This window comes from Eriocheir sinensis, chromosome 64 (assembly GCF_024679095.1).
Source record: "Eriocheir sinensis breed Jianghai 21 chromosome 64, ASM2467909v1, whole genome shotgun sequence".
Classification (NCBI taxonomy): Eukaryota; Metazoa; Arthropoda; class Malacostraca; order Decapoda; family Varunidae; genus Eriocheir; species Eriocheir sinensis.
In genome coordinates this window covers 4307979-4330478 of record NC_066572.1, presented here as the reverse complement: position 1 = coordinate 4330478, position 22500 = coordinate 4307979, and the positions used below count along the sequence as shown (strand labels likewise).

General features: G+C 43.1%; 1 protein-coding gene across 1 annotated transcript in view; it reads right to left on the bottom strand.

Moving 5' to 3' along the window:
• LOC126987323 (uncharacterized) overlaps nucleotides 1-22500 on the bottom strand; it is an 88493-nt gene that overhangs the window by 17564 nt on the left and 48429 nt on the right. Inside the window, exons 4-5 of the mRNA XM_050844235.1 lie at nucleotides 12756-12898; nucleotides 9288-9371 (exon numbers count right to left, since the gene is read on the bottom strand). Of these exons, the coding sequence (XP_050700192.1) occupies nucleotides 9288-9371; nucleotides 12756-12898 (227 nt within the window). The remainder of the gene's footprint in view (nucleotides 1-9287; nucleotides 9372-12755; nucleotides 12899-22500) is intronic.

Below are 22500 nucleotides of genomic sequence, written 5' to 3'. Positions count from 1 at the left end.
CACCACTCTGTTAGTATTGGCACTCACCACATGACTGCCAGGCCTGTTCCACTCATCCACCACTCTGTTGTTAAACCAATTTTTGCCCATGTCCCTGTTGAATCTGAATTTATCCAGTTTAAACTCATCACTACGTGTCCTACCCGGTTCTCTTACCATCAGAACCTTATTATCATCCCCTTATTATAGCCTTTCACCCATTTATAAACCTCGATCAAGTCTCCTCGCACCCTTCGCCTTCCTAGAGAATTCAAGTCTTTCCTCGTATGGCAAGTTTCTCAACCCCTGAATCATCTTTGTCATCCTCCTCTGCACCGATTCTAACACCTTGATATCCATTCTATAGTAAGGTGACCTGAACTGAACCGCATAGTCAAGATGAGGTCTGACTAATGCTAAATACTGATTGCGGATGACTTCAGGGCTTCTCTTGCTTACGCTCCTTGTCATGAAAATCAGTACCCTGTTTGCTCGATTTCTAGCTTGAATGCTTTGTGCCCTTGGACTCCTAAATCTCCTTCCTTCCTTCTCCACCTTCTGTTATTCTTTAGGTTTCTCGCTTATCTCCTTCTCCTTCTCTTCCTATTCTTCTTCCTGTTGTTCCTTTGATTTGTTTCTGATTTCTCTCCTTCTTTTCTTCCTCTTCCATTTGTTTCTTTCTCTAGGTTTCTCTCCTCCTCCTTCTCCTCCTCCTCCTCATCATCTGGCAAGTTTCTCACCCATGCAAAGTGTAAGATCAGAAATAGAAGGAAATAAGTTGTAACCATTAAAAAGAAATTAAAAGCCATGTTAGAGAAAGTATGTGGAAGATTACTTTTGAAGAAGAAGAAGAAGAAGAATGAGAAGAAGAAGAAGAAAAGAAGAAAAGAAAAGAAAAGAAAAAAGAAGAAAAAAAAGAAGAAGAGAAAGAAAAGAGACAGAAAAATATGTGGAAGATTACTTTTGTGAGCTGTAAAGTAATAAATAAATAGGAAGAAGAGAAGATGTAAGAAATGACAAATCAAAATAAATGGGAAGAGAGAAAAGGAAGACCTGAGAAGAGAGAAAAAAAGAGAGAAGAAAGAAAAACAATGAGAAGCAAAGAATGAAATATGAAACAGAAGAAAATGAAGCCAATAAAAAAGATGATAAAAAAGAAAAGCTGGAAAAAGAATGAAGGGAAAAAGAGAAAAGAAGAATTAAAACAAGAAAACGACAAGGAAGGGAAAATAAAGTAAAGGAGTTAAGATACAGAGGAATAAGATAAAGCTAGAAAGATGAGAAGGGAGAGAAGAGGAAGGGAGATCGGTTTACCTGAAGAACTAGATAATGAGGGAGGTGAAGATAGGTGTGTGCTGTGAAATATAGGTAAGGAGGAGAAGCAGACAACCCCAAAATACTAGATGGAAAATGAAGGGCTGTCAGGGGAGAGAGAGAGAGAGAGAGAGAGAAGATAAGTTGGTACAAGGATTAAGTGGAAGATAATGATGGATGTGGTAAAGAAAATGATCATAAGTGGAAAGAAAGGAAAGAAAATAAAAAATAAAGGATACAGAAGTTTCCACTCCCTATAATTTCGTCTATGTTATCGTATTCAAACAGTATATTCCCCGTGCCTCTAACTCATGACAGCTACACCAAAAAACGTCAGTAATTTACGATTCTGACTCTTAACTATGAATAAATATCGTTCCCCGTGTGTTAGTTTGTGTCCGAGGAAGTACAATATGTTTTCGATAATCTGGAAATGCCAAAATATGAACAGGACCAGAATACAGTTTTTAAGGAGAGAAAGGAACAATGAGGCACATCAGAGTTAATCGTAGAAGAAGAAGAGGAAGAAGAGGTACAAGAAGAAGAAGAGGAGGAGGTACAAGAAGTAGAAGAAGAAGAAGAAGAAGAAGAGGTACAAGAAGAAGAAGAAGAAGAAGAAGAAGAAGAGGTACAAGAAGAAGAGGTAGAAGAAGAAGAAGAGGAGGAGGTACAAGAAGAAGAAGAAGAAGAAGAAGAAGAAGAAGAAGAAAAAGATGAGGTACAAGAAGAAGAAGAAGAAGAAGAAGAGGTACAAAAAGAAGAAGAAGAGGTACAAGAAGAAGAAGAAGAAAAAGAAGAAGAAGAAGAAGAAGAAGAAGAAGAAGAGGTACAAGAAGAAGAAGAAGAAGAAGAAGAAGAGGTACAAGAAGAAGAAGAAGAGGTACAAGAAGAAAAAGAAGAAGAAGAAGAGGTACAAGAAGAAGAAGAAGAAGAAGAAGAAGAAGAAGAAGAGGTACAAGAAGAAGAAGAAGAAGAAGAAGAAGAGGTGCAAGAAGAAGAGGTACAAGAAGAAGAAGAAGAAGTACAAGAAGAAGAAGAAGAGGTACAAGAAGAAAAAGAAGAAGAAGAAGAGGTACAAGAAGAAGAAGAAGAAGAAGAAGAAGAAGAAGAAGAAGAAGAAGAAGAAGAGGTACAAGAAGAAGAAGAAGAAGAAGAAGAGGTGCAAGAAGAAGAGGTATAAGAAGAAGAAGTAACAGAACTGAAACTATCTGAAGTGTAACCCAAAAGCGTCTAACAGTACAGACCAAATGTGAACTAAATATAAAGAAAACGAAGTAAAAGAAAAACAGAAAACTTAAAACCAAAGTGTATGGAAAACCTTCTGTACCATGAACCTAAAATACCACTCATGAGAACCCGACTGTTTGGCCTTTGGGAATAACTAATGTGATAGCCAAATGCGTTAACAGTACGGATCAAAAGTAGGCTATTAGGGAGAGAAACAAAGAAAAAGGCAATAGAAAAGTAAGAGATTGTGTAAGCGAAGTGCATAGTGAATAAGCGTGAAGAAGAAACAAGAACCAAAAAAGAGATACAAAGCGGAACTGGTCAAAAGAAGAAGTAAATTTATTGAGGAAAAGAAAGAAAAAGCCTAGAAAAGTAAGAGATTCTGTAAGCGCAGTGAATAGTGAATAAGCGTGAAGAAGAAACAAGAACCAAAAAAGAGATACAAAGCGGAACTGGTCAAAAGAAGAAGTAAATTTATTGAGGAAAAGAAAGAAAAAGCCTAGAAAAGTAAGAGATTCTGTAAGCGCAGTGCATAGTGAATAAGTGTGAAGGAGAAGCGATAACCAAAGAAGAGATACAAAGCGGAACTGGTCAAAAGAAGAAGTACATTTATTGAGGAAAAGAAAGAAAAAGCCAATAGAAAAGTAAGAGATTGTGTAAGCGAAGTGCATAGTGAATAAGCGTGAAGAAGAAACAAGAATCTAAGAAGAGATACAAAGCGGAACAGGTCAAAATAAGAAGTAAATGTATCGTTAGTGCGTGTTGTGGGTGGAGCCGAACTGCGCTTAATCCCCGAAACCGCTTAGGCTACGAGGATAGGCTATTTTTTAGGAGAGATGCAACTAGCTTTACCATAATACTCAGAACTTGGCATTAATTGGTTTCAGACTCAAAAATATCGTACCCACACAAACAGCGATATTTAAGTAGAGCTTTTGTTCAAACTGTTAATAATTGATGTTTTTTTCTGCAAGTCTTATGGGCCAGAAACCAAAATCGTTGTTGGATGTACGATGATTTGATAACTCTAGTGATTTGACCTGTACCATTTACCTCCCTTATTTCCCTCCTTCTCCCTTCATTATCTTATCTCTCCCTTTCTTTTCCTTCTTCTTCCCTTTCCTCATGTATCTTCCCTGTCTCCCTTCCTCCCCTTTCCTTATCTTTCTTTCCTTCCCTTTCCTTCATTTCCTTCCCTTTCTTCCTTTCTCTCTTCCCTCACGTTGCCTCTTCTCATTTATCTCTCTACTAACTTTTCCTCCCTTGTGTCTCTTTTCTTGTTTTTTTCTCCCTTCTTTTCTTCGTTTCCTCCACCTCCCTCTTTCCTACCTTCTTACCTCTGTTTCCTCCATTCTTCCTGATTCTCATTCTCTTTCTTCTTCATTCCACTGGCTTATTTTATTATTGGGTGACGCTCTGTGATATACTCTGAAGTTACAGCAGATGGGAAAGCACTATATTCGAAAAAAAAAAATCACTACTACTTCGTTATAAGAAACCAGAACGCTTGCTGGCAGGAGATACTTGTCATAAAGCAGCCATAACATCGTGCTAGGCTATTTCAGTAACAAATTAAGGTTGATGGGATACTTTTAAATGATTCGGGGTTTTTAAAGGCGAAATGAATCAGTCTCGAAGGGAGTGTCCAGAGCTGCCAACTCCGTCCTTTTATTACTAGATCTAGCGCTTTTTAAGTTGATCTAGCGCTGGGATTTTATGTTTAGCGTCGTAACGCTTTTCGGGGGCTTTTTTTTTTTTTTCATTTAGCGTCTAACTTATTTCTTGCCTCCTTGGTGTAGTGTTTAGTGTGTCTAGCCATGAATCCGCAAGATGCAACACTAGAAAATCAGTGGCCTCATTGAGTTTGCTGTGTGCTAATCTTTCCTGACTAACCATGGCGTAGAGCGTATCTTTAATCATAAGAATATCGTTAAGTCATTCCTTCCAAATAGACGATGAAAAGTTTAAATGCAATACCCTGACACCCGTGGCGCCAAGTCTCGTTCCCTTGTTATAGTCCGTCCGCTCTGTTTACAAAGTACGTCAGATTACAATGATCATTTTTCCAGATCCGTTGACTCCCATCTCGCAGCCTCATCGTCCTCTGTGTCCCAGTGTGGCGTCTGAGTCTCTTACCCTTGTTTTAGTCCGTCCGATCCTGATCTGCGCATGCGCGGGCTTTGTTTACATACACAGCAGCGGTGGGTGAATTTCGTCACGGAAGCCTACCGTGTCTGTTGTCGACTGCTTGTCATACAAGGGGTGCGGGTTGCCTCATTTATCACATTTACCGACATACAAGGGGTGCAGGAACAAACTTTCATATTTCAAGCATTTTTCAAATTCACAACATACGTTACCATTTACTTTTTTTAAGTATAAAGGTATGGTGGAACAATGTCGGTAAATGTAATAAATGAGATAACCTGCACCCCTTGTGTGTCGGTAGATGTGATAAATGAGATAACCTGCACCCCTTGTATGTCGGTAGATGTGATAAATGGAATAACTTGCACCCCTTGTATGACAGGCAGTCGATAACAGACACGGTGGGCTACCGCGCCGATAATCATCCACCGCTGCTGTGTATGTAAACGAAGAACGCGCATGCGCAGCTCAGGATCGGACGGACTAAAACAAGGGTCCGAGACTCAACGCCACACTGGGACACAGAGGATGATGAGGCTGCGAGATGGGAGTCAACGGATCCGGAAAAATGGTCATTGTACTCAGTTGTTCCTACTTGTTTTTAATAATGACATCCCGAAGGACAGAAATCATCCAAGGCTCAATTTTTCATGGACATTTTAGTAAGTTAGTAAGTTTAGTAAGTTAGCGTTTTGGGGGAGTATCTTCAGCACCGTCTGAAGTTTAGAGGTGGCACACTGTGGGTGTCGCTGGAGTAAACGCTAGACAGTGACCATGTGGCGCCCCGATGGGTTTGGCAGTCTGGGTGTTGTGTGCGATGAATGGCTGCTATACACGAATGCAGGGAGGACAAGACCAATTCACCTCAATGAATGGGATTAGCGGGCAGTGTCGACTCCACCAATTCTACCTCCATGCCTCGGACTCACCGAGACTATATGACGTCACCTCTTTGCCACGCCTCTCCTGCGCGTGAACATACTTGTTATGATTATACTTTGGACAGGCCAGTGGTCAGCTTACCTCTGTTGTGCTGTGGGAAGGCTGCAGGACAGGTCATTGGTAAAGCCTGTATATTCTTAAATTTATCGGCGCCACATTCGTAGAAGTTGCTGGGACATCCATGGCCTGTTTAAGCAATTATCTTCAAATTTCTCTCTCGTTTACTTTTCTTCCTTCGTTATATAATCTTACAAGCATTTATTTATCAGTTTGGTGTGGTCTGGCAGCTCAAAATGGATGTACGTAATGTTGTTAATGAAGGGTTTCTAGGGTCAAATATGTGTGACTAGGCTATTAACTAAGGAGCTGAGCTATTAACTAAGGAGCGATGCCAGGGTATTAATGGTGATACCTTATTTAGTAAAGCAAGGCTATAATGATGATGACAATGTATATAGTGAAGCTTGGCTAATAATAGTGATACTTCATATAGTGAGGCTAGGCTATTGTAATGGTGATAATTTATTCATAGTCGGTTTAATTCCATCCGTCCACTCGCTAGTGTGGATGTGGCACACGTGCAATGCTGCTTGGTAATTAAGGGCCACTTTCACAGTCATTTTGTTTGTTATGATCGTTACCAATGGCTGTTATCGTCGCTATAGTATTTCCACGTAAAACTGGCCGAAGGGGTAGTGGCGGCTGCGGGGTTAGCCTAGCCCCGCACCTTGCCACACACTCTCAACACCTCTCGCTTCCTCTGCAGCCGCCACGACCCCATCGGCCAGTTTCACGTGGATTATTATAGCGTCGATCGCCGCCATTGGTAACGATCAAAACACACAAAGGGACTATGAAAGCGGCCCTAAGTGAACATCAACTGTTGTAATAATTATTCAATCTTTTTTGTAATAATTTCGTGTGTAGAAAAGAAAAAAAAACTCGCGCTTCTGTAATTACCAAGCATACCATTTGCATCGCCAATATACCATAGAACCACACGAAAGACGAGCTGGTATCAGACAACCCGCTATTAGACAGGTCATACTCGAACGCACAAAAGCCTTTTAAAATCTATAATCATTTAGCTCATATCGGGTGCATAATGAGACGTCTGCCGCTGTATGTGCAAATAAAAGGTATTTGAGTTATTTATTGCATGTAAATCACACAGGTAATATTTGAAATAGCTCAGCATCACATATAGGAATATTTCACGCTGCATCTTTACCCGTGTGATTTATATGCAATTAATTCTTAAAATACAGTTTATTTCTCTTACAGAGCCAGATGTCATTTTCTGTGTATGAAATGAGATTAAGCTTATTCCTTTTTTTGTGTGTTTTTGTGATAAAATTGTATTAACCCGGTAGCTGCGGGGGTCATGTTTGTTAGGTTAGGTTAGGTTAGGTTAAGTTAGGTTACGTTAGGTTAGGTTAAAGGCCCCTCGAAGCAAAATAATGAGAAAGAATCATCACTCACGCAAACCATTTCATAATATATATCAACGCATATGTGATCAGTTTATGCATGGCAGAAATTTGGCCCATCGCTGGTACACGGTAAAGCCACAAATTTGGCCCGTCGCTGCTACCGGGTTAAAAGCATAAAACGGTGATGTATTAATTTAGTGAATCATTTAGTGACAGGAGGATATTGTGTGAGGTTATAGAATTTCTTGATAACTGGTAGATCAATTTCATAAGGCTGTGTTTTATAACTCAGTGTTGAAAGGTTAATGTAGTGAGACTCGATTACTAATTTACAAACCATATTATTATTTTATCATTAATTTAAGTGGGAGAAGTGCTATTTTTTCATAACAGGCTGATCATTTAGTGAGAATAGCTATATAATTACCGGCAACAGATTAGTAACTTAGCGAGGCTCCGATATGATGCAGTGGTTAAGCAGGTTATAAATTTACTGAAGCTGTGTTGCTAATTATGTAATGATGAGATGGTAATTAGTGTGAGCAGTCGTGTAATCTAGGGACAATCGATCATCAAAGTGAGGCTAGGTAAGTATTATAATGTATGATAATTATAAGTCGCAAGAATAACATAATAATAATAATAATAATAATAATAATAATAATAATAATAACAATAATAATAATAATAATAATAATAATAATAATAATAATAACCTATGATTTGTAAAAATTCTCTAATCTGATGCTAATTTTATGTTCATGATATGCATTACTCAAAAGGAATGAATACTCGTACAACTAAACATTTACTGATTTATTTGTTATGCTAAATATTTCGATTAAAGGTTTGGTGTTTTAAGCTCCTCCAAGTCAGCTTCGCCGGTCTTGTTAGTTCAGCTTCACAACACGTCAAGAAAACACTTGACAGCATGACGCCCTATAATTTCAAAATGTAATGTGTACTGCGAAGTTTTCCACTGCAAATGTTAGTAATGAGTAAAGAAAAGTTAAATAAAGACCAACATACAGGTCATACATAATACAAAATAATACAAAATAATACAAAAAGATTTATAGCCTACATTATAGACTAGTTTAGCATAATTATATTTTGGTTCAATGATCTTTGTGGTGGTTGTGAGAACACGGCAATGTCTACTGAAATACACATCTTTCATGATTATTTTTTCAAAGGTTAACGGCTGGTTTAATCTGGAAGAATAATGAATTACTGGAAAGAGTTCAGCGGCGCGCTACGAAAATGATTCCAGCCCTGCCGTTTAGAGAACGACTCAGGCGACTAAACTTTTTTTCGCTGGAAAAGAGACGCTGAAGAAGAGATTTAATTCAGGTCTTCAAGTACCTGAAGAAGTCTAATAACGTCGGTCATTTTAAGTTCTTTGAGTTACAAACCAACACAAGTACTAGAAACAACGGTCTTCCCATTCGATGTAGTGCAGACATTGGTAGAAGTTTGTTCTCAAACCGAGTCATCCGCCATTAGGGTAGACGGTGGCTGAGTGGTAGCGTGCTGGGCCCACATTCACCGCGTGATGGACGACGCGGGTTCGAATCCCCACGCTACCACCTCGGATTTTTCAGTCAGCTGTAGGCGTACACGTAAAAAAAAATCTTCCCTCAGAAGTAGTAAATGCGAATACCATCAACTCATTCAAAAATCGAATCGACCGTTCTTTCGTTGCGTCAGAAGTAAACTGAATACGAAATCTGCTCTGCGGGCACCAAGTGTCTCACAGGAGCAGGCAACCTCATAATAAGCCAATAGACTTTGTTGGCTGCATTTCCATGTTTCCACCAAAGCCTTGCCAAACTATCACCAGGCTCGTAACACTACCCATGGACACACTAACACAACCTCCACCAAAGCCTTGCCAAACTATCACCAGGCTCATAACACTACCCATGGACACACTAACACAACCTCCACCAAAGCCTTGCCAAACTATCACCAGGCTCATAACACTACCCATGGACACACTAGCACAACCTCCACCAAAGCCTTGCCAAACTATCACCAGGCTCATAACACTACCCATGGACACACTAGCACAACCTCCACCAAAGCCTTGCCAAACTATCACCAGGCTCATAACACTACCCATGGACACACTAACACAACCTCCACCAAAGCCTCGTCTAGTGTGGGTGTGTGAGGCTCGAAATGATTGAGAAAATGGGTACAAGTTGGAGTGAGGAAATGGGTACAGGAGAGACTGCTTACCTGGCTGGCGGGAACCTGAAGAGTAAGCCCCATCGGAGGGGACTGGGGGTCTTCTCTATAGGGGGACACATACTCACGCCTTGCCTGTGAAGAGGAGGAGGAGGAGGAGGAGGAGGAGGAGGAGAGAAAAGAATAGTTAAGACAAGAAAGTATATAGGAAGGAAGTATCAGACAGAGAAGTAGAGGAGAAGAAAGAGAAGAAAAAGAAGAAGAAGGAGGAGTAGGAGAGATATGGAAAGGGTAATAGTAGAAGATAGATGATGTGACGTTTAAGGAAGAGAAGATGGGAGAAAGATGAGAAGGAGGAGAAGAGGGGGAAAGAAAATGTATGAAAAGAGTAAAAAAGGAAGGAATATGAAGTAAGAATTGAACGGTGAGGAGGAGGAGGAGGAAGAGAGAAGGAAAAGAGGATAACAAGAAAAAAAAGAATAGGAGGAGGAGATACAAAAGAAGAAGATAGTGGATGTGGTAAGATTGTAGAAACGAAAGAAAGAAAGAAGAGGAGGAGGAGGAGGAGGAGGAGGAGGAGGAGGGAATGAAAGCGAAGGTGATGATTTGGGTGAAGGAGGTGATGAGATAAGAAAGATAAAGATAGGAAGTACAGAAGGAAGAAGAGGAGGAGGAGGAGGAGGAGGAGAAAAGGAAAGATGAGGAAGAGAAGGAAGAAAAAGGGAGGAAAAATAGAATGGGAAGTACTATTATTGACTGATAGTAATATACAGACAATAAAATAAGTAATAATAATAATAATAATAATAATAATAATAATAATAATAATAATAATAATGATAAAATCTACTGCTTTCATAACATCAACAATACCACCATAGCAGTTTTAATGAACACACACACACACACACACACACACACACACACACAGACACAGACACACACACAGCCACGAATTCCTTTTTTCTCTTAACAAACTCCAACTGTTATTCATCATTGTACATTTTCCTATAATTAAAATGGCCACTCACGACCTTCTGCCGAAACAATTATATATTTTCCACCGTTTTTTCACGTTAACAACGATATATATATTTTTTGATAACCGTTCCATAACCTTGACGTATAAGCCCCGCCCACCTGAGCCCAGTAACCACCAATAGGAGTCAGCCGTCTCCAGTATTCACCAATCACATGCAGTCTCGGCTAGGGAGTGGGCGTGGCCTGCTTGAAAACTAACCAATGAAGTGTAAGTAGGTAGAGAAAGTGGGAGGGGCCTATTCGTCTAGCTAACCCGAACTGATGATTCCTAGTAGTAACACCCTCATAGATAGATAGATAAATAGATAGATAGATTATTCCCCACGAAAACATACATATAGATCCATTGGTACTGAATATACTCGTAGTTAGGTTAATTTTGCAAGACGTAAGAATAGGCCAGTAGCAATAGGTATATCATTGGACGGTTCAACTTGTCCCTTTTCTTAGTATGTAATAAAAATTCTCCAGTGTGTTCGATATAACCAGAGCCTTGTATTGTGTGTGCATTGTTGTGATAGTATGTGGTGTAGGATCATATGGTCTATAGGCAGCTTGAAGAAGAAAATCGGAAATAAACAGAGGGACATATTTTTCAACATTTCCGTCCCCCCAGCCAACATATTTGACAAGGCTTTCGTAGGAGTGATGGGCATTTCCTGGAGAAGTATTATGACCCTGGTGGAAGTTTAACCCTTCTTCTGTACCATGAACCTAAACACATAATTATTTGACCAGGTTTTCGTAGGAGTTGTAGGTATATCTAGGATTTTTTTTATGACCCTGGTGGAAGTTTAACCTTTCTTCTGTACCATGAACCCAATCACACATATTTGACAAGGCTTTCGTAGGTGTGGTGGGCAGTTTTATGACCCTGGTGGTAGTTTAACCCTTCCTCTGTACCATGAACCCAATCACACATATTTTACAAGCCTTTCGTAGGAGTTGTGGTCATTTCCAGTAGTAGTTTTATGACCCTGGTGGTAGTTAAACCCTTCCTCTGTACCATGAACCCAAGCACACATATTTAACAAGCCTTTCGTAGGAGTTGTGGTCATTTCCAGGAGGAGTTTTATGACCCTGGTCGTAGTTAAACCCTTCCTCTGTACCATGAACCCAATCACACATATTTAACAAGCCTTTCGTAGGAGTTGTGGTCATTTCCAGGAGGAGTTTCATGACCCTGGTGGTAGTTTAACCCTTCCTCTGTACCATGAACCTCGGAAAACTCATGAAGACCCGACTGATCTCCCTTTTTTGGCCTTTGAAAATAGTTGATGTGAGGGACTGAAGCGTTTGACCATATCGACCATGGACACTTTTGAGACTTAGCTGGTACCAATGAAAAAGGTTGTCATTGTCCATTGTAACTTTAGCCTTTGTTTTAATTGATATTGGGGTTCTACAAGGCTTTGGTGGGGGCCTTTTCTGTTCATTGACAATACTGATACATGGAAGGGAAGAGAGAGAGGAAGGAAATGAAACAAGGACTGAGGGAAAGAAACAACTGTAGAAAGAAAAAGTAAAGAAAAGAAGGAATAGAGAAGGAAGGAGAGAAAGAAAGAAGGAAAGTAAGAAGAAGAAGGAAAGGAAAGAAGGAAAGAAAAGCAAGGAGAGAAAAAAAGAAGGAAAGAAATTAGTGAAGGAAGGAAAATAAGAAGTAAGGAAATACAAAGAAAGAAATATTGACAAGGAAGAAAAGGTACAGGAAGAAAGAAAAGGAAGGAATAGAGAAAGTAGGAAGAAAATCAAAGAAGCGAAGAAGGAGAAAAAGAGGAAAGAAGGAATGACAGGAAGAAAAGAAAGAAAGAGAAAGAGAACACACACACACACACACACACACACACACACACACACACACACACACACACACTGTCTATCTATCTATCTATTGGCAGGTCTTGTATACTTCTCTCTCTCTCTCTCTCTCTCTCTCTCTCTCTCTCTCTCTCTCTCTCTCTCTCTCTCTCTCTCTCTCTCTCTCTCTCTCTCTCTCTCTCTCTCTCTCTCTCTCTCTCTCTCTCTCTCTCAACTGCTTCACTATTATTTTTTTTCCCTTTCGGTTTCAACTTTTTTTTCACTTTTTTTTTTACAAACTTTCTCAGGTAACTTCGAAGGTGACGCAATTATCTTTCTCTCTCTCTCTCTCTCTCTCTCTCTCTCTCTCTCTCTCTCTCTCTCTCTCTCTCTCTCTCTCTCTCTCTCTCTCTCTCTCTCTCTCTCTCTCTCTCTCTCTCTCTCTCTCTCTCTCTCTCTCTTCATCACACACACACACACACACACACACACACACACACACACACACACACACACACACACACACACACACACACACACACACACACACACACACACACACACACACACACACACACACACACACACACACACACACACACACACACAACCCTCCTACCCACCCACCCACACACCCCACAATCACCCACCCCACACACACACAAACACACGAACACTTACGGGGGAGCCTGCGAGGTACCACGTGAGGGAGGGGGGCGGCCCGGCGGGGGGGGCGTGGACTGGGAGACACACCAGACTGACCTCCTCGTCCCCCTCATACACCTCCCGCCCCCCCTCAATGATGGGGGGGGCAAGGGGCTCGTCTGGTGGAGTGGAGGAGAGAGTGTTAGTTAGAGAGGGGGGTGGAGAGAGGGGAGGTAAGAATATGGGAAGGAAAAGGAAGGGAATGGAGGAGAAGGGAAGGAAGTGAAGAGAAGGGATGGACAGGGAGGGGAAGGGAATGGAGAAGGGAAGGAAAGGAAAGGGAGGGGAAGGGAAGGAAAGGGCAAGGAAGGGAATGGAGAAGAAAGGAAAGGAAGGAAAAGGGGGGGAAGGGAAGGGAGGAGAAGAGAAGGAAAGGAAAAGGAGGGGAAGGGAAGGGAAGGGAGGAGAAGGGAAAGGGAGGAAAAGGAGGGGAAGGGAAGGGAGAAGAAGTTAAGGAAAGGGAGGGGAAAGGAAGGGAGAAGAAGGTAAAGAAAGGGAAGTGAGAAGGGAGAAGAAGGGAAGGGAAGAGAAGGGAGGGAATAAAGAGTAATAATCCTATTATGTTATGAAGAGGTCAGGTCAGGTCAGGTCAGGTCAGGTCAGGTCAGGTCAGGTCAGGTCAGGCTAGGTTAGGTTAGGTTAGGCTAGGTTAGGCTAGGTCAGGTTAAGTTAGGTTAGGATAGGTTAGGTTTAGTTAGATTAGGTTAGAGTAGGTCAGGTTAGATTAGGTCAGGATAGGGTAGGATAGGTAGGGTTAGGGCAAATCAGGCAAACTTAGGTTAGGTTAGGGTAGGGTAGGGTAGGTTAGGTCAGGTCAAATGAGGTCAGGTCAGGTTAGGTTAGACTAGGTTAGAATTGGTTAGGTTAGGTTAAGTTTGGTCAGGTCAGGTTAGGTTAGACTAGGTTAGGATTGGTTAGGTTAGGTTAAGCTACATCAGGTCAGGCTAGGTTAGGGTAGGTTAGGATAGGTCAGGTCAGATCAAGTCAGGGTAGGGTAGGTTAGGTTAGGTTAGGTTATGTTAGGTTAGATTTTGAAACCGTAAAAAAGAAAAGAGAACAGTAAGCGAGGAAAAAGGGACGAAAGGGGGAGTAAAAGGGTGGAAAAGAGGGAGAAAGGGGAAAGAGAAAAGGGAAGGAAAAGTTGGGGAGGGAAAAGAAAGGGAGAGAAAAGGAGAGGGAAAGTGGGTGAAAGAAAGGGAACAAAAAGAGACGGAAAATGGAGGAAAACGAGGGAGGGAGGAGGGGGTGAGAAAAGCGGGGAGGGAAAGATGGGAAGAGAAAAGAGAGGAGGAAAACATGGGGAGAGAAAGGGGAGGAAAAGATGGGGAGACAGAAAGGGGAGAAGGGGATAATTTAAAGGAAGGAAAGGGGGAGGGGAGGAGAAGGGGTAAGGAAAGGGGGGGAAAGTAGGAAGGAAAACGGGAGGGAAAGGGAGGAAGAACAGAGGAAAGGGGAAGGAAAAATGGAGGAAGGAGGAGAGAATAGGAAGGAAGAGAAAGAGGAGAGAAGAGCAAGTTGGAGAGAGAGATAGAGAGATAAAAATGAGACAGAAAGAGAGAAGGAAATAAAGAAGAAAATAAAGAAGGAAAGAAAGAGAGAAATATTGGTGAGATAGATAGATAAAAAGATAGATAGATACAGACCAACAGGAAGACAGACAGACAGACAGACAGACAGACAGAAAAATTGATACAGAAACTTGAGCAACAAAGAAAAAAAAAAGAGAGAAAAGAACAAACAGACATACAAACAAACAAACAGACATAGATAGACATACAAAATAACAGATAGATATAGATAGATAGACAGACAGATAGATAGAAAAAGACAGAAAAAGTATATAATTGAACACACACACACACACACACACACACACACACACACACACACACACACACACACACACACACACACACACACACACACCACCTCCCTTCCCTCCCCTCCTACCCCCCTCTCTCCCACCCGCTCAAAAAAAAAAAAAAAAACACGCCTTAGGTAATGAGTGTGTGTGTGTGTGTGTGTGTGTGTGTGTGTGTGTGTGTGTGTGTCCCAGGTGTGTGTGGGCAGGTAAGGCCATTAATACACGGGCCCGAGCCATCACCTGTCCCTTATGCGGGTACTGATGAGCCTAACACGATTATTATGGAAGGCAGGAGGAGGAGGAGGAGGAGGAAGCATGGATGAGCAGGCGGCAGATAGACTGTTGGCTCATACATAAGAACATAAGAACGTAGGAGTCTGCATGAGGCCGGTAGGACTGTACAGGGCAGCTCCTTTGAACCTAATCTCCCGTGTATCTAACCCCACCTAATATCGCTGTCCATGAATTTATCTAGTCTATTTTTGAATGTGACAATTGTATTGGCACTCACCACATGACTGCTAAGCCTATTCCACTCATCCACCACTCTGTTGGTAAACCAATTTTTGCCTGTCCCTGTTGAATCTGAATTTATCCAGTTTAAACCCATTACTTCGTGTCCTACCCGGTTCTCTTACCAACAAAACCTTATGAATGTCTCCCTTATTAAAGCCCTTCATCCATTTATAAACCTCGATCATGTCTCCACGCACCCTTCACCTTTCTAGAGAAGGCAAGTTTAACTGTTTGAGTCTTTCCTCGTATGGCAAGTTTCTCAACCCGTGAATCATCTTAGTCATCCTCCTCTGCACCGATTCTAACATTTTGATATCCATTCTATAGTAAGGTGACCAGAACTGAACCGCATAGTCAAGATGAGGTCTAACTAATGCTAAATATAGTTTGAGGAAGACGTCGGCGCTTCTGCTGCTTACGCTCCTTGAAATAAATCCCAGTACCCTGTTTGCTCGATTTCTAGCTTGAATGCATTGTGCCCTTGGACGGAGATCAGAGCTCACTAAGACCCCTAAATCCCTCTCGCGCCCAGACCTGCTTATGGGAGTGTCATTTAAGCAATAGTTGTGAGAGGAGTTGTTCCTACCTACACTCAGAATACTGCACTTCCCTACATTGAACTCCATCTGCCATTTATCCGCCCAGTCATACAATCTGTTTAGTTCATCCTGGAGAATACTAGCGTCCTGATCTGACTCAATTACTCTACCGATCTTGGTATCATCTGCAAACTTACTGACATCACTACTAATTCCTGTATCTAAGTCATTGATATAAATGATAAACAAAAGTGGACCTAATACCGAACCTTGTGGGACCCCACTCGTAACACATCCCCAGTCAGATCTTTTACCATTGATTTGCACTCTTTGCTTCCTATTGCTAAGCCACGCCTTGACCCAGTTCAAAGCTTTACGCTCTACTCCGTGAGCCTGTAATTTAAGCAATAGTCGTTGATGAGGATCTTTGTCAAACGCTTTACTAAATTCAAGATAGATTACATCATAGTGTTCAGCTCTGTCTACCGCCTCAAATACTTTATTGTAGAAGGACAAGAGATTGGTGAGGCATGACCTACCTTTCGTGAACCCATGCTGCGAGTCGTGAATTAAGCTATGTTTCTCTAGATGCTCCCGAATGTTCCTGACTATTATGAACTCCAGCATCTTGCCTATAACCGATGTTAAGCTAATTGTTTGAAGCAGCTGACCTTTCCCTCTTTTTGAAAATCGGCGTCACATTAGCTACTTTCCATAGGCTGGGCACATGACCAATATTTACCGACATCGTAAAGATGTCGGTTAGTGGGTCACTGAGTACATCACCTAATTCCTTTAAAGCCTCGGAAATATCCCGTCAGGACCTGGCGACTTACTCTTCTTAAGCTTATCTATCTCATCCTGAACTATTTGCCTGGTAATGATTATATCCCTCAATTTATCGCCATCCCCGCCCTCGTACACCTGAACCCTTTCCGGAATAGTCGTTCGATCCTCCTGTGTGAATACTGAAAGGAAGTAGTCGTTCAACAATGTGCTCATATTTTCGTAATTTTCTACTAGCTCGCCTGTGTTTGTTTTCAGCGGTCCAATTTTCTCCTTTGTTTTTGTTCTATACATCTGAAAGAAGCCTTAGGATTACAGGCAGCAGGAAAGCAGGCTGCCTCATTGCGAGGCTACCTGGTTTCAGTGAAGTTCCTCGCTGTGAACCTGAACACAGTGTTGGCTTTTTTGCAGGCGGACTTGCAGTGTTTTGTGTGCTTCAGGTCACTGCTGATGGTGACCCCGAAGTCTCTCTCCTCCTGCACTGCCTGTACTGGTTCGCCACCCATGTAGTGTGCGTGGTTGCTAATTCTGGACCCGATGTACATTACTTTACATTTGGTAGTGTTGAAGGACATCTGCCACTTTTCTCTCTGGATAATCTCGCAGTCTGCCGTCGTGAGGGAATTCCCACCCATCTTTGTGTCGTCGGCAAATTAGAAAGGGTGGACTTTAATCCTAAATCTATGTCGTTGATATATATAATGAAGAGTATGGGTCCCACCACTGACCCCTGTGGCACTCAACTTGTGACCTGGAGCCACTCGGAGGCCTGTCCGTTAAATACAACTCGCTGTTTTCTTCCAGTGAGAAAATTTTGTATCCACGCACTCAGGTTGTCTCCTAGTCCCGTCGATTTCAGTTTCTTGAGGAGTCTTTCGTGTCAAGGGTCCTTTGAAAGTCTAGGATATATAACGTTACTGTGGATGAGATTGTCCTGATTTTCATATATACCCTCGAAGGAGGAGGAGGAGGATGAGGAAGAGGAGGAGGATAGAGTGGAAAGCATGTGGGTATGTCATTTTTGTAGTAGCAGTAGTAGTATTAGTAGTAGTAGTAGTTGTAGTAGTAGTAGTAGCAGTAGTAGTAGTAGTAGTAGTAGTAGTAGTAGTAGTAGTAGTAGTAGTAGTAGTAGTAGTAGTATCTGTTTTTGTTCTGAGATAGTATACGTAAATAGGGGATTATCTCTCTCTCTCTCTCTCTCTCTCTCTCTCTCTCTCTCTCTCTCTCTCTCTCTCTCTCTCTCTCTCTCTCTCAACGTGGTTTGTATGCAGACTGTCAGCTTCTGTCTCCTCTATATGATGGACAGACCGACTCTCTCTCTCTCTCTCTCTCTCTCTCTCTCTCTCTCTCTCTCTCTCTCTCTCTCTCTCTCTCTCTCTCTCTCTCTCTCTCTCTCTCTCTCTCTCTCTCTCTCTCTCTCTTCATAAGTAATATAACTTTTTAATTTTGTTTTGTTACTTCATTTTATCCAGAGAGAGAAGCGCATGATAATAAGAGAAAGCAAGAAAAACACACACACACACACACACACACACACACACACACACACACACACAATTAGATTATCATGCTGAGTGACTTTGCTGAGACGCGTCTTTTGTTTATGCTGAGTCAGGGGGGGAGGAGGAGGAGGAGGAGAAGGGATAGGATGGGGTGGATTGAAATGAGGGAGATTAAGGGCACAGGAGGAGGTGGAGGAAGAAGAAGGAGAAGAAGAAGAAGAAGAAGAAGACATGGATTTAGAAGAGAAATGTTAGGCATGGAAAAAAGGAAAACATAAGAGGAGAAAAGAATAAGAATGAGAGAAAGGAGAAGGAAGGAAGGGAGGAAAATGGAGAGAGGAGAGAGAAAAAAAGGGAAGGAGGAAAAGGAAGAGGGAGGAGTGATTGAAAATAGAGGAAAAGAAGGGAAAGGGGAAGCGTAGGAAATAGGAAATAGGAAGGAATGGAAAGGGAGAAGAATGAAGAAGAGAGAATAGAAAGGAAGAAAAGAGAAGAGAAAAGGAAGGAAAAGGGAAAAGAAAATGGATATGAACAATGTGGAAAGGAAAAGGAAGGGAAGGGAAGGGAAGGGAAGGGAAGGGAAAGGAAGGGAAGGGAAGGGAAGGGAAGGGAAGGGAAAGGAAGGGAAGGGAAGGGAAGGGAAGGGAAGGGAAAAGAAAGGAAGGGAAAGGAAGAGAAGGGAAGGGAAGGGAAACGAAGGGAAGGGAAAAGAAAGGAAGGGAAAGGAAAGGAAAGGAAGGGGAAGGAGGGGAAGGGAAGGGAATGGCAATGGAGGATTGGAAAGTGAAAGGAAAGGAAGGGAAAAGAAGGGAAGGGAAGGGAAGGGAATGGCAATGAAGGATAGGGGAGTGAAGGGAAGGGAAAGGGAAGGCCTGGAAGGGAAGGGGAGGGAAAGGAATGGAAAGGAAATGAAAGGAAGGGAAGGGGAAGGAAGGGAAAATACCAGAAAGGGAAGAGAAAGAAATTAATTGCAAAAGAAAAGGAGGAGGGAAGGAGAGAAGAGGTGAAGAGGAGAGAACGGAAGAAGAGAAGAAGGGAAAGGGAGAGGAGAGGGAAGGGAGGAGGGAGAGGGAAGGGGAGAGGGAAAAATGGGAGGATGAAATGAGATGGAGAGATTAGGGAAAGGAGGAGAGGAAAGGAGATTAGTATGGTCTCTCTCTCTCTCTCTCTCTCTCTCTCTCTCTTTACGTTTCTCATTCTCTTTTCCTTCTTACAACCGAACTATTCCTCCTCTTCCTCCTCCACCTCTTTCTCCTCCCCTCCTCCTCTTCCTCCTCCTCCTCCTGCTCCTCCAGAAATAGCAACCCGACACACTACATGGGCGGGGAACCACTACAGGCAGTGCAGGAAGAAAAGGACCTCGGGGTCACCATCAGCAGTGACCTGAAACACACAAAACACTACAAGTCCGCGTGCAAGAAAGCCAATACTATGCTCGGGTTCATAGCGAGGAACTTTGAATACAAGACGCCGGGAATTGTGTTATCCATGTACAATTCGCTGTTCAGGCCCCACCTGGAATACGGCGTGCAGTGCTGGTCCCCTAATAACAGGAAAATCAACACTATGCCCGGGTTCACAGCGAGGAACTTCGAATACAAGACGCCGGGAGTTGTGTTATCCTTGTATAATTTGCTGGTAAGACCCCACCTGGAATATGCTGTGCAGTGCTGGTCTCCTAATTAAAGGAAAGACATTGAATTCCTTGAGAGAGTACAGCGACGCGCTACGAAATTGATATCGTCATTGAGGACGCAACGTTACGAAGAACGACTCAAGCGACTCAACCTCTTAACGCTGGAAAAGAGACGACTGCGGGGAGACACGATATAAGTCTTCAAGTACCTCAACAAGTCCAGCAACGTCGATCACTGCAAACTCTTCACGCCACAAACTAACCCGAGAACAAGAAACAACGGTAAAACAATCCAAGCGACGCGATGCAGTACGGATATCGGCAGGAGTAATTTCTCGAACGGAGTTGTCCGCCACTGCAACAGGCTTCCTGCAGGAGTGGTTAGTGCGGAAACAATGAACTCCTTTAAGCATCGTATTGACCGTCACTTTGCTGCGTCGGGAGTGAACTGAACGTGTCCAGGAGTACGTACAGAAGTGGTTTAATACGCTCCAACATGTCATTTCTGTTACTGACGGACTGATTAAGCACTGAAAGCAGGCAGCCTCGCGATGACCCAGTTGGTTTTCTGTTGCCTGCCCGTCCATGTTTCCAAGTTTCCTCCTCCTCCTAGTCTTCCTCCTTCTAAAAAATAACTAAAACGAGAAAACAAAAGTAAAAGAAAGAAAGGATAAAAAAATGAAAGATAAAAGAGGAAGAGGAAGAAGAGGAAGGAGGAAGAAGAAGAGGAAGAAGAGGAGGAAAGAGAAAGAAGAGAGAGAGAGAGAGAGAGAGAGAGAGAGAGAGAGAGAGAGAGAGAGAGAGAGAGAGAGAGAGAGAGAGAGAGAGAGAGAGAGAGAGAGAGAGAGAGAGATCCCACTGGACATGTTAACTCTTGAAACTACCTCCTGCTCTCCCTTCCTCCCTCCCTCCCTCCCTCCCTTCTTCCTTCCCTCCCTCCCTTTCCTCCCTCCCTCCCTCTTCTGTTTCCCATGACAAATATATGATGTCCTATTTTTTGGATAAAGTTCCTCCCTTTTCTCTCCCTTCCCTCCCTTCTTTCCCTTTCCTCCTCCCGTCTCTCCCTCTCCCATCTCCCTTTCCTCTGCAGTTCATCTTTCCCTCTTCTCCTTCCTTCCCTCCCTTCCTTTTCCTTCCTCCATTTCGCCTTTCCCTCCTTTCCTCTCCCCTCCCTTCCTTCACCTTCTCTCCCTCTCCCTTCTTCCTCCCTTCCTTTCCTCCCTTCCCTTCTCCCTTCCCAAACTCTTCCCTTCCTTTCTCTTCCCATCCTTTCTTTTCTCCATTTTTTCCATTCTCTCCCTTTCTCCCTTTCTCTCCTTCCCTCCATTATCTTCTCCCTTCCTTACCTCAATTTTTCCCTCTTCTTTTTCATTCTTCCTTTTTTCCTTCCTTCCTCTCCCTTCCTTTTCTCTGTTCTCTCTTCCTCCTCTCCCTCCCTTTCTCTCCCTTTTCTCTTCTCCTTTTTCTCTCCTCTCCCTTCCCTTCCCTCACCTCTCCCTACTTTTCCCTCCATTTTTTCACTCCCTTTCCTCTCCCTTCTTTTCCCTTCCCTAACTTCGCTCTCCCTTCCCTCCCTTCATCCTCTCCATCTTCTTTTCTCTCATCGACGTTGTGTTATGGTTTATTTATATGGAGAGAGAGAGAGAGAGAGAGAGAGAGAGAGAGAGAGAGAGAGAGAGAGAGAGAGAGAGAGAGACATAAATCTTATCTCAATCCTCTTACAATCTTAGTTTTCCCTTTATGCTACTACTACTACTACTTTTTTTTTTTTTTTTTTTTTTTACGTCGCGGCCTATAGCGCCGGTAGGCTTTTTCCCGGTGGGGCCTGATGGTCGGCCCAAGGCTTCTTCCCGGTGGGTCCCGATGGTCGGCCCAGCCCGTTCTGGCGCAGGCGAGTGTTTATAGTGGCGCCATCTTGCATTGGCTCATGCTGCCCTCCCGGAGCTCATCTTTAATCCTAGAATCTAGAGTCCGGGTTGATAGGTGGTCTTCTGGACAGCATGTGGGTAGTTTTAAGCCACTCGGCGGCGGCTGAAAAATCCCAGCTTGGTGGCACCGGGCGGGGATTGAACTCGCGTCCTCCTGAACGCGGTGGTGTTACTCTGTCGATTCAGCCACCGCCTCCCCACTACTACATAAAAGATACCTCCACCCATGTATATTTTCCCGACACATAATCATGGAGGGCTCCATAGCTTGGAGGTCATTAACCCTAACTCTGTTCGCTAATGACTGTGGCATCCAACCCAATCTCTAAAACTGCTTAGCATTAAATCTATACATAACAGCTTATCATCTGTTGCGTCTAGATCCCCCTTTCCTTCCCTACTCATGTCACTCCCGACCCACCCTAATGTCACTCTCCACAACGTGGCTCCTTGGCTGATGCTTCTTTTCTGAGATTAGTTCCGCGAGGCGTGCGTAGAAGCATTGGGCCTTGGGACCCATCCCGCCGGATGTGGTGAAGACGAGGGGGGTGAAGCTGCCCTGATCCACATGTTGGATGCTTTCACCGTATGCCCTTGTCTTCTCCTGCTCGTTGCTGTGGTGGGCGGCTTGCAGGGGCAGCTCACGGTGACAGGCAGCCATCGGGTCGAATATGCGGATGTCCATGAACGCCCGCTGTCCGCGCACCCAGAATCCGCGGGCACTTATATCAACCCGTGCCTCCTGTGAGGTATTGGCCGTCCTGTACCGAAGGTGTTCGCCGTCCAGGGGAAGCAGTGCCGGCTCGGTAGTGACGTCTTGGCATACCTCCCCGAGCATGCTGGCTGTCAGATCCCTCACTTCATCGTGTCGAATACAGACGAAGCCTCCTTTTTTACATGTCATGGTGTGGGTGACATCATTTGGTGATCCACATGCACAGAGATCAGGC